General features: G+C 42.3%; 1 protein-coding gene across 1 annotated transcript in view; it reads right to left on the reverse strand.

The window, feature by feature from the left end:
• SDK1 (sidekick cell adhesion molecule 1) overlaps positions 1–13194 on the reverse strand; it is a 262656-nt gene that overhangs the window by 106443 nt on the left and 143019 nt on the right. Inside the window, exons 15-17 of the mRNA XM_029284781.1 lie at positions 4666–4813; positions 3443–3583; positions 1492–1673 (exon numbers count right to left, since the gene is read on the reverse strand). Coding sequence (XP_029140614.1) covers positions 1492–1673; positions 3443–3583; positions 4666–4813 — 471 coding nt within the window. The remainder of the gene's footprint in view (positions 1–1491; positions 1674–3442; positions 3584–4665; positions 4814–13194) is intronic.

Raw genomic sequence — 13194 nt, forward strand, 5'->3', positions numbered from 1 at the left:
AAGTGGGCCTGACCTAGGGTGAATTTTAAATAGGGACAATTTTTAATGATTTTAAATAGCCACAGCCACTAATATTTGGATTTTAATTGGTTTTTAGAAGGGGTAATTCTGTATATTGTTTTAACATGCTGTGAGCCGCCCTGAGTCCCATGGGGAGAAGGGCGGCATATAAATTTTGTAAAATAAATAAATAAATAAACTAATGGTCAGCACTAAATTGGCATTAGATAAGAGTCAATGGCACTCAAGAGGGGTTGAACTTTGACCATTTGTGGTAACATAACAATTCCAGGTTCATCACTTGCTGGACTCCATCCCCAGGCTCTGCCTGTCCTCCTCTATCAATAGACATTCTCCCCAAATAAGAGAAAAATACATTTTGTACATTTATTTGGACTGCCAGTTCTCCTAGTAGCTGAAATCGGAGAATAAATCCTCAATAAGATATTCAAATGAATGTTGTTGTTGTTTTTGTTGGTTTCCCTGAGGGGAGCTATCTGATATTTAAGTTGCATTTGTTTGTGAGATTTGTCTATGTACATTTGGCAAATAAATAAATAAAAGTTAAGAGAGTTTGTATGCAACAAGCGATTGAGATTTCTCCCTGGAATTTACCATTCACACGTAGTCCTTGTGTTGTGAAAAGGGGGATGAGCTATGGTGATACAAGAGGACTATAACGGACACCATTAATCACTTTAATTCTACCACCTGATTTGATTCCTGGAGTTACAACATGTATGATTCATCTTTACAAGATTGTCTGGACTCCTCTGACGATTCCGCCTCTAATGAGGTCTGTCATTCCCAGGAAGTCTTTCAGAAAAAGGTATGGGACATTAACTCCCATTAATTTAATAAAGCTCTTCTTCGTCATTCTTCAAACAGCATTAAAGCTGTGTATCCTTCAGGTAACCTTTTATAACTTTCAGTCCCTTTTTTCCTATTGCTGAAGTGTTGTGAAAGCTAAAGGGGGGAGGGTCCAAACTCCCCATTTCTTGGTCCAAGGAAGTCCAGTTGGCTTTGAGTCTTTGTGGTCTGTCTTTACAATTTCTGCTTCAGAGATTTCATTTAGTTTATCAGCTTGGGCCTCCATGGATTACTCCTGAACCGTCCTGTACTTCATTTTGGACAACTGCTTGTGCTTCACCCTTGACACAACTTCACTCTTGGCAAATCTCTCTTATTTAAGATCAATCAATTTAGAACTCGCTTCAATATTGAAGGAGAAAACTTCTCTTAATCTCACTTTCTCGTATTAGTCATAAGTGGCCCAATCTACATGTAACTTCCCCTAGATGGGGAGATGCTCTCTCTTATTTCCCCATGCACAAAAAACACCCCCCCATGTTCATTTCTTACATCCAGGAAATACCCTTCCATACGCACACCTGGCACACAGGCAAACGGACCCAACTCTAGTGTACTGATAGAACCCCTGAGGCTGGGCCAAATCCCCCGACGAAGGGGATCTAGAAGACCATCACTCACCTCCTTGCAATGTATATTCAGTGACTGCCCTGCTGAAGGCTCCCAGGCCAGCTCCATTATAAGAAGCCACCTGGATTTCATACTGAGTCCAGATGATCAGGTCTTTGATCAAGCAGTAGTTTATCTCCGCGCTGGTTATGTTCTTGTATTGATACTCCCCAGGAAGTCCTGCTAAGCGGTATCTATAAAGAGAAACGATTCTTGATTGCAATATGTTCAAGGATTTCAATGAAAGAAACCCATTGGGTTGGACTCCTGAGCGATAGTAATGGGTGGTGGCAACATCGCCCTTCTAAGACCACTAACCAAAAAACCAACAAACCACAGATCCAGTCCATTCAGACCGTGACCCCATTCCCTAGATCAGTGTTTCTCAATCTAAGAATTTAGGATGTATGGACCTCAACTCCCAGAATTCACCATGCTGGCTGGGGAATTCTGGGAGTTGAGGTCCATGCAATGTAAACTTGCTGAGGTTGAGAAACATAGTTCAGACAAAGTCACTCTTGGAAAAGCCATGAATGTAGGCTTAGTCCTAAAAGTGAAGATATTCTCCGGCATTAGCCAGCTTTCTTCTCTTCCTTTTCTTAAGCCCTAATTACGTGAACAAGCCAGAACTGATATGGACTCAGAAGGTATTGGTAGGGTGGTTTCAGCCCTTCATCTGGTGCTTAGAGGTTGCTGAACCAACATTTTATTATTATTATTCATGCTCAATCCAATGGGATTGTCTAACTGGCCAGCTCTTTTGCAGTTTTAGAAATCTCACTTTATTCGGCTGGACTTTGATGGTAAGAGAAAAATAAATTAAGCCCTATTTCTCTTGGGAATGGGATTAACTCTGCAAACATCATCACTACCACCAGCACAGCAAGAACTATTCATAATAGCGGTATTAACAAACTATTAGCAAGATTATTATCAACACATTTAAAAACTTGCAAAGACAGAATTACAATGATTCTTATCTGATTGCCAAAATACTTATATGATGAGCCTGGGTGGCGCAGTGGTTAGAATGCAGTATTGCAGGCTCATTCTGCCAATTCCTAGCAGTTCGATCCTGACTCAGCCTTCCATCTTTCCGAGATCGGTAAAATGAGGACCCAGATTGTTGGGGGGGGGGAGGCACCATGCCGACTCTATAAACCGCTTAGAGAGGGTTGTAAAGCACTGTGAAGCGGTTTATAAGTCTCAGTGCTATTCCTATATTCTGATCTCATTATAAATACATGTCCAGGACTAGAACAAAAACTTGTGTTTTATCCTGTTTTACAGCTGTTGGAAGAAAAAAAAAATTACTGCCTTGTGTAATAAAAATGTTGATTTAGTGTCCAACTTCCATTTGCTTCCTCCCTCCTCTCTGACATACTTAAATATTATATTTGATCAGGCTGCAGCTTTAAATCACTTTCCTTGTTTATTCCTTATTTGGTTCCCTAAAACGAAGAAGTGGATGTGATCAGGCTATCCCCAGGATGCATGCCGAAAGCAGAATGTTAACAATCATGGAAGTAATAAGGCTTTCTTAGAAGTGAAAAAGTTGATGGAAAATTCTGAAGAAACGACAAATGATTAAGAGTTTGCCAGTTCAGGCTACTAACAGGATTAGTCCTTTTCTTGCTTTACCACTGCATCCAAATAAGTAAATTTGCTGTTGTGTTTGTTTTACTCAAAGCAGGCAAAAGACGGAGAGTTCCTTCAACACTGTAGAACACATAACATAGAATAGTAAGGTTGGAGGGGACCATGGAGATCTTCTAGTCCAGGGGTAGGCAACCTTGGCTCTTTTATGACTCGTGGACTTCAACTCCCAGAATTCCTGAGCCAAGGTGCCTACCCCTGTTCTGCACTGCAAGTATCCAACAAGCCATTGTTAAAACAGGTTTAGCGCGATAGGCAAGTGGAATCCATTGCTCCAAACTCTCAAAGTCAGTCAAGGGTCTTTTACCTTATGATGTAGCCATGGAGGACACCATTATGTTCACTTTCGGGGGGAGGCTGCCACTGAACCATGATGGATTGATTGGTCCGTCCGCTAGCCACGATGTTTTTGGGCGCCGCACTTGGGGGTTCTTCCGGTAACATCAATCTGAGCACAAGAAAAGTCAAGCAAAACGACAACGACAGATCTTTACTCGTATCTTTGCTTAAAAAGAAAAGAAATCTCGTTTGCTTCACGGAGGCTAAATTGGAAAGCAACAAAGCAGAGTTGCTGTGGACATTTGTTGCAACAAATCAGTGTAATGGAAGAATCAGTTAGGCAGGCGTTCAAGAAAGAGCTGCTTATTCTAGCTCAGGGGTGGGCAACCTTGGCTCTTTTATGACGTGTGGACTTTAACTCCCAGAATTCCTGAGCCAGCTAGCTCAAGTATGCAGCTTGCCCTAATCAAGATAGCAAGCTTGGATGAGGTCACAGTTTGGCCCCAAATTTGCAATCCTGATGAAATTGGCTCCTTCGGTTTTACTCCCTCAACGTCACCCAAGGTGAGATGTTCCCACCACTTCACACCAGTTCACAATCCCAAGCCCCTTTCTGCTTTGAGTAATAGCGCTAGCGAGTTTTAATCAGATGTGGTTGAGCTGTGCTTTTATGGCTTTTCCAGTGGGATTCCAGTAAGGAACAACTAATGTGCTGGAGCAGCTACGCAGATGATAAAATAAAATTTAAAGTCATTTAAGAGAGAGATTTGAAGCGATTTCTCTGCACTCGTGTTGGTACACAAAGGCTCAAACAGCCAACTTCCCTGAAAATACACCCAGGTTGAGGGAGAATTTAGAGCACTGAAACAGGATGTTTATCTTCATTCAACCTCTCAAAAAGATCTCCAGAAGGTTAGGAGAGATATTGGAGAGGAATCTCCCGAGACAGCAAAGGCAGTAGCCACCTTTCTCTTAATTCATAATCTGCGTTTATGCCTTCTCTCTTTCAAGTGCCCATCACATTTTTCTCTCGGACCTACGTTGAAGTAGCAAAGTCAAGCAAGCCATTCAGATTATAAGAGTTTCCAGCCATAGTTTTTGTTGCTTGGAGAACCAATGATTAGGAAAATCCACATCATTTTGGCTGGTGTTTCTACAGACAGCATGGGACTGCTTTTCCATGGACAAACCCTTGATTCCCAACAAACACAATCCACCTGGCATTCATCAAGAGATATCATGTCAGCCTACCTGCTGGTTTCTAGGCTGTACTGCCCTTTGCCCACTTGGTTAACAGCACAGACTCTAAACTGGTAGGTCCGGGCTGGGGTTAACCCGCTCACAGTGATGCTGGTCAATGCTGGATCAATACTGGAGAGATGAACTTTCCAGGGAGAATCTAGTGGAGAGAAAGAGAGTTCCTATCATGAATGCTCCCCCAATAAGTCATTAATCAAGTAGGCTTACTCTGTCTAAGTGTCGGTTCTGGATGACTCCCAGAAAATCAATACGTAGTTCCCCGAGTCCTGTCCCTTGTCCTGATTGTCAGTGTTATTTTCCACGGATGGACCTAACATTTTGTAGACCTCACATTACAGGGTACCAAACATTTCAGAGGAGAGCCCAAGTATTCAGACAGCAACAGGAATTCCTTTATTCGTGATTTCTAAATTAGAGCTATTAAGAGATCAAAGATATATTTTTTTTCCAACTCAATCCATATACCCATTAGGCCAAAGTTCTTGACAAAGTGATTTGGCCTTACTAGACCTAGCTTTATTACCATAAAGACAGAGTAGTTACACCCCAATCCAGAATATATCGACTGAGAAGATACAAGCTCAATTCAAATCAATGCATCTTGCTTACAAGTAAACACTCTTAGGAGTGGACTGCTAGTCAATTAATAGCCCCTCCCCCTTCCACCCATTGATCAGTTGCTTAGCTGCTTAAAATAACGTAATAGAGGACACTTCAACATTGAATGTAACAGGCTTGACTTAACAACATAGACATATGTTTTACGTTTGAAAAAAAAACCTATTTTCACTTCTTTGCTTAAAGAAGTGTTTATAAAAATGTCCTCATCAGCAATAAAACATCTTCATGTAAAGTAACAGATTAAAATTCAATTAAAATGTACCTTTTAATCCACTTTACAATTATCCCAGGCTGTATGTCCCATCTAATCCTCCCTTAACTGTTCTTTTCTAAGTTGAAGGGTCTTAATCTTCTTAATGATGTTTTCTCATATTACCTCTTAATGATAGGAGTGGGTTTTATTTTTTTAAAAAAAAATGTAAGTTATAAGCACAGTGGCTTGATGCCACTTAAGACTTAAAGAGTTTTCCTCAAATACCTGAATTGTTGTGCAGGTAAAGTTAGTTTTCCTAAAGACTAAAATTGTGGTTTTATTTTTCCTTAGTGCCTTTGAAGGTCTTCTAGAGACGTCCAACAAAAATAGTTTTTGCCAAAATAAGGTATTTATAATTACTTCACATGGTGGTGGACGGAGATGCTGTAAGTTACTAACAGGAAGATGGTTCCGAATGGGATAATTTATCCCTTTTTCCTGGGCATGACCCACTCCTTTGGGTCTAAACCGTTTGAGATGTTCACACAACCAAATAACACTCCAGTTTTTATCTGCCTTCTGGATTCCTGCTAGAAGGCAGGAATTTTACAAAAGTGAAATGAAGAGCTGTCCTTATCTGGTAATCTCAGAAGCATCCAGTTGTCCTAACTCATACCATGAACCTTCTCCATCTCTATTCCATCCCTAGAATAGTTACTTAAAACTATTTTCCAGAATATATGTCCAGGGGATCCCCCCCCTCCCCTTCACATTCCACTCCAAGCCTGCCAATATATCTCTTTTATCCTTCTTCCACAGCCCTTTTCCATCAGAGTTACTTTGTTCATTCTTGGGATGGGATTTCTTTGATGAAGGGCACAAGCTGGGTTAAGACTGAGCATGCAAGTGCACACATGTGTGTGCGCGCAGGGGAACGTACATATATCTCTCGAACGTCTCCTGAGATCAACGCCCACCTTACGTTGCTTTGTCTGCATGTTGTTAAGCATCCCCTTAAACCAGGGATCTTCAAACTTGGCAACTTCAAGACTTGTGGACTTCAACTCCCAGAATTCCTCAGCCAGCCAGTCTTAAAAGTTGCCAAGTTTGAAGACCCCTGCCTTAAACCATGGGTTGCCTGGGACTCAAGTCCTGAATGCATGGTGAATTGATAGAAAAGGATTCCAACTTTCCTCCAACTTTTTCTAACTAGAGTTTTCAGCTTTTCAATTCAACTCGACTCGGCAGCGGCTTCTTTCACCAGCCTAAGAGGAGAGAGAGCTTCGCTCGGTGTCCACATAGTTAAGCTGATGGAACATTTCTCCACCAGAGAGTGACACCGCGTGTGTCACCCCGCAATAAATAAAAACTGTATTCATTAACATATTAATAAAGGAGGAAATGAGCGTGATGGAGACAGATGGGTTGCGTATCTCTCAACCCATCTGTTTGGCAGTCCATTTGTAACACCACACCCAGCAGCCGAGCAGACGGAAGGACCCTGATGGAATTCACACGCAGCTAGCTTGGAATAGCTCCCTTCCCCGCACTTCACGCAGGAATGGGATGGTGGCTTTCTCCGTGCCACCAGCCTAGTAGGGTTTTCTCTGCTGGGAATCCTGGACACTTGGAAAAAAAATATGTGTGTGTGTGTTGTGGGAGAGTGACTTGGCCTGACATTTTCAAAGGGGAAACCTCAAAGGTAAGGCAGCTGTGCTGGGAGGGCTTAGTAATCTATTCCGCTGCCAATGCCTGTGGCTCAGGCGCTCCGTTTCTTCCCTGCAAGGCTGCGAAGAAATGAAAGCTTGAAATCTGCATGAAATAAAGCAGAATCGCCTTCTTTCCATCCGAGGCTGCTGCGGCGATTATTATGAGAAAGCCATCTGCCTCTGCACTGGGTGGATGGGATAAATTTCTCTCGTCAGTATCAAAAGATGCTCCAGAGTCCCCCCCCCCCAAAATTTGGAAAATGGAGAAGCTGTCTCAGATGACTTTTCGAAAGGGCTGGCTGAATAACAGAGTTGGAAGGGACCGTGAAGGTCTTCTAGTCCAACCCCCTGCTCAAGCAGGAGACTCTATGCCATTCCAGACAAGTGGCTGTCCAGTCTCTTCTTGAAAACCTCAGACTGCTAACCCCTAGCATGGCTATCTAAAAAATCCTGAAAATATTTTGGAAAGCAAAGACCTCAAGAAATACAGATATTTATTTGCAAGTCACATCGGGTATTTTTATTGAATTAATTCAAATTATCACCAAGGTGGCCTGCCAAATTTGCATGGTTTCTACAGGGGAGAACCGTCTGCATGGATAGTTCAGTGTAGCCCCTTTCTCCTACTTGTCCTCCCTGATGGAGGTTGCTTGGTTTCTTCACAACAGCTACGTAAGCTTTAAGTTGGATCATGGTTGCCCCATTTTGAGAAAGTTCCAATCCTAAGTATCAGTACTTTTCAACAAACACAGTGGAAAGGTCTATCTAGGTGTTGAGACACCAACTCCTTGTAGGAGCTGGATGTGGTCCAAAGCCGCTGGACAATTACAGTATATGTCCTCACTACGCTTCCTGTTGATAGTGGGGAGATACGTGTGATCCTTCAGGTGTGTTGGGACCACAACTCTCAGTGTTCCCCACCTGCATGGTGAAGGAGTTACAATCTGTCAACCTGAGGGTAGTCAGCAATTCCCCACCGAGTCTGTTCCCTCCATTTCTCCCTCTTCCACAAACCACATAGATTATTCCATTGCCTTTCACAGGTGAGCTGCTATGAATCAAAAGAGGATTTGTTGCTGTGTTGGTGTCCAAAGAATGTGACAAAAATGAATAGGAAGGTGAAAAGAAGGCCGGGCCGAATTAGTAAGCAACTTAAAGAAGTTTAATCAAGAAAACGGAAGGGCAGACACTAACTAGAATATTGAATGACCATAAATGAGCTAATTGTCACTGGTCTGTTCCCTGAAGCTATTCTGTTCCATTTGTTTACTGCTAGTGTAAACACCACTCAAGAGTGCTTAACCTGAACCTGTTCGATCAACTCAGCAACAGCCAAACCTATTAATCTCTCCACCGGCTTAGAATTGTGTTCTGTTTATATGCTGCATCCGTAGAATGCCTTAGTCTTTTTTTTTCCCCGCCCTCACTTCCTTGGTGGAAGATAAAAGATCTGGCAAGAAGAGAGATTAAGGTAAAAACTAATATAAACCAACCCTATTCATCTCCCGGGCCCTCGGCTTTGCGGGGAAAACAGTAGTTTGAAGAGGGGGGGAAGGGGGGGGGCTTTTTTGCACAGCCCAAGGACCCAGCCAGTTTGAGGAGCACCTTTAAAAATTTAAACAGCAAGTTTCTCCTAATCATCAAACTAACCCTTTTTCAAAGGCTGCTTCTCCCTGAAGCACAGAATCAGCCAGAAGAAAAGGCTGGATATAAAAATCACTTATTCAACGCTACAAAAAGAACACGGCTATTCCACGGACTGGAATATTTCTTTGTGCCCTTTTCTACTTTGCTTTCAGAGGAAGCATTACATAAATACCCACGACCAATTTCAGGGCCTTTGTCCTTCCTAAGCAGCCATTCCCGAAGATCTAGAGAAGTTCGGTAGAGGGGACCATATCAGCTGTACTCAGTGGACCTTCATAGCGTCTCTCACTTGGCATCAATTGTCACATCAACATGATGTTCTCCTGCCAGGTTCTTCTCCCTTGTGATGGACAACGCCTGAATTTTTTCACTCCCCAGAATCCCCCGGTGGATAGAGAATACTTGATCACGAACTCAACTCTGCAGGGGCAAAGGTATCGTGACCATCACGCTGTAAAAGGCAGCTGGAGCTTACTCCAGAGGTTGAGTTGCGTTCCAGGTTGAAGGTGGAATGGCCTGGTTACCCTCTCTTCCACCCCATTCATCACTAACCCTACTCTTCCTTCTTATAAGTCGCATGTGTGCAGGGCATGCGCTGAAGGGCCTCAGCATCCTGTGTAATGAATACAACTCTCAAGAGATTTCTATTTTGATGCCTCGGAAATGTTCTCCTTTCAGAGGAAAAGGGGAGATGGAGAGAAGGGTCTTCCGCTCCCCTACACTGTCCTCACGGTGGTTTTCTGTGCCCTGAACAGCTGTTTCCACCCTGCTTTGAGAAGATGGCCTGACAGGGGTCCAAAATCCTAAGCCCTACATAAAACGAGAATTTTATCCATCCCAAATGCTAGGCAGAAGCTCTAGGCAGTTCTGGAAGGCACCAAGCTGACACAGGCCAATTTAAAACAATCACTTAAATTAAATCATCTGTAATTTTTATTCATTACAGCAATTGTGACAGAAAGGATCTCTTCTGCAAATTACTTTGACCAGAACGTATCTACAGATAACGCTTGTATAAATCCCAACTCTGCACTGAAAGAGAGATGGAAGACAATATTCAGATGGCGATAAAATACATTCCCATGTGTGACACCAAAATTATAGTAAGTGATGATGTTTTCTGCTATAATTCCTCTAATCTTAGCTAAGGATATGTTGACTTCCAGAGAATTCTTGAGAACACATAGAACAGGTTGACACTCTCTCTCTCTCTCTCTCTCTCTCTCTCTCTCTCTCTCTCTCTCTCTCTCTCTCTCTCTCTCTCTCTCTCTCTCTCTCTCTCTCTCTCTCTCTCTCTCTCTCTCTCTCTTGTTTAAAGGGAGCTAACAAAGTATTTACTAATATCGTATACCTGTTCTGAGTAATAATTACCATTTTGTAAGCCGCCCAGAAGAAACTACTACTTTGATTTTCAGAAATCATTCTCCCCCCCACACACAATATAAATTTAGAAGCTGCAGGTTACCATCCTCTGTCTTAAATTCATACTTAAGAAGATGCAGTTTCCTAGCTGCTCTTAATAATAGTGAGTTGAATTAAGGATTTTGTTCAGGCTATAAGTTGACATGTGCATTATATGTCATTAGAAAGTCAGTCAAGCTTTGGCAATCAAAAGGAGAGAAACGCTGAATAACTGTAGAACCCCATTTGGGAGCAGATGCACTGTATGGTAAAAATCAAACTCCTGTGTTTAGTTTTTTTTGCAACAGACACACCCCATAGCATCCTGTCTACAAATATCTCTTGACCCCTGGAGAATTACCCTGCCCCTGTCTTCCTTTGCAAGCGAGGATTTGGGATGTTCCCACATATTGTAACTACTTGACAGTATAAAGGTCCATAGACAGTTCAGATATGAAACCCTGATTCTTCATTTTTATAGAGTTGATCCAACTGATCTCACCCCCTTCCCCTTTCCTCCAATTATACAATTCTGTTGGAGCTCCACCATCCGCTCACTCCCTGGTTTTCTCTCCTTTCTGTAGGGGTGCTCGCAGATAGCAAAGTTCGTGTATTTGATGGGCACTGAGATATGCTGGTAGATTATGATGTTATCAAATAAAATCATAGGATTTGTCCGACAGTGTGTGAGAGTTCAGAAAAAAGAATCTTTTCATCCTCTCCAGGATTACCGAAGCAATTTTTGTAGGATATTATCAAATCTCTGCTGAGCTTCTTACACAATTTTAGAGGTGAATTATTACATTTTCCAGTTGACAATCCTCCCTTAGTCAATCGGTTAGATTCTGGCAATGGTTGATATCCTGCATTGCGTCTGACCACTCAGAATGGCAAAATCTCAGAAGGGAGTCTTTGTAAACTGGGCTCTGGTCATCCATGTGCAGTTCATCACCAGGGAAATTTAGAATGACAAAAATATCATGACTCCGACCACCACCAAAATTTCAGAACAATATCTGGACTTCACAACGGCAGCTTCCAGCAAGGGATAGCAAGGTGCTCACCCTAGGCTTAGGAAGCCAAATGTCATGCAGTACACAGCAGCTGGAAGAACAGATGTGGCCAAGGGAAGCTCCCAATTAAAGTCCCCAGCATGGCAGAGCAAGCCATTATTCGCTCAGTGAAATAGTAATTATTTTTAAAAATCCACACAAATAACATGCGCAGGACACCGGTTTTGCATGCCTTGCCAGGAGCTATTTTGAAGAAAGTGAGAAAGAGGAATTGGCCAGAAAGCCTCCAGAGGTGAAGGGGGCTCTTGACCATCACTTACTGTTCTCAGAGACTTCGACGATGTAGTGCAGAACGGGACTGTTTCCATCAAAGGGTCTCACCCAGGAGAGGATGACGCTGCGGCTGAAGGAAGAATTCAGAGTGGCAAGTAGGTTCTGTGGTGGATGTGGCAGCTCTCTGTGAAAATAAACCACCTGTTATTCCACCTGCCATTTGGACCAACAAGTAGGGACTTGACAAAAAAGTCTGGCTAGCCAAAGGATGCCAAGATGGTTACAAGTGGTCTGGATTAATCACCACGTCAAATAGTACTATGGTGGCGCAGTGGTTAGAAGGCAGTACTGCAGGCTATTTCTGCTGACTGCCAGCTGCCAGCAGTTCGGCAGTTCTATTCTCACCGGCTCAAGGTTGACTCAGCCTTCCATCCTTCCGAGGATGGTAAAATGAGGACCCAGATGGTTGGAGGCAAGATGCTGGTTCTGTAAACCACTTAGAGAGGGCTGTAAAGCCCTGTGAAGTGGTATATAAGTCTCAGTGCTTTTGCTATTGCTATTGCAAATAATGTTGGAACGTTGATGAGTTGTGTCAGGTTTCTAATTATGATTTATTTGGAAGACTCTCAGCTAATGGCACCGCTATTTAACCTAGGGGTAAAAAGCCAATTTTCACATTTGTGATTTGTTGGTGTTTTTGTGTAATTGAGGCAACTTGGTCCATAAATTCTTTTTATGGGGAGATTTTTTTTAATTGAAAAGCTGTAAAACTGAGGAGCAGACGATCAGAGTGATGGAATGGGGCGGAGTGAAGATTTAAATCAGAATTATTAATACTTAGGCAAGCAGAAGACATCATGGCTATTTGGAGAGAATTTCGAAACTCACTTAAGGTGGTGGAGATCTACCATTTTGGAGATCTACCAGTACAAGTCAGGGTTGGGAGATCCATAATAACATAATTGGGATTAAAAGTATACTCATGCAGAGTAAATGAAAACACTCACAAATACAATATAACAAGCACTCCTTTAGCATACAGTACTGGAAAAAAAATAGCCTTAAGACAGGACTTCTAAAAATGCATGGCATTAAGCGCACATAGACCTGTCCTCTCCGAAAGATGCGGAAAAGGAAGTGAAACATGCATTGTTTTCATCTGAAAAGCACTAGGAAAGCTTNTCTCTCTCTCTCTCTCTCTCTCTCTCTCTCTCTCTCTCTCTCTCTCTCTCTCTCTCTCTCTCTCTCTCTCTCTCTCTCTCTCTTGTTTAAAGGGAGCTAACAAAGTATTTACTAATATCGTATACCTGTTCTGAGTAATAATTACCATTTTGTAAGCCGCCCAGAAGAAACTACTACTTTGATTTTCAGAAATCATTCTTCCCTCCCCCACAATATAAATTTAGAAGCTACAGGTTACCATCGTCTGTCTTAAATTCATACTTAAGAAGATGCAGTTTCCTAGCTGCTCTTAATAATAGTGAGTTGAATTAAGGATTTTGTTCAGGCTATAAGTTGACATGTGTATTATATGTTATTAGAAAGTCAGTCAAGCTTTGGCAATCAAAAGGAGAGAAACGCTGAATAACTGTAGAACCCCATTTGGGAGCAGATGCACTGTATGGTAAAAATCAAACTCCTGTGTTTAGTTTTTTTGCAACAG

This window comes from Protobothrops mucrosquamatus, unplaced genomic scaffold (assembly GCF_001527695.2).
Source record: "Protobothrops mucrosquamatus isolate PMUCROS unplaced genomic scaffold, P.Mucros_1.0 scaffold942, whole genome shotgun sequence".
NCBI lineage: Eukaryota > Metazoa > Chordata > Lepidosauria > Squamata > Viperidae > Protobothrops > Protobothrops mucrosquamatus.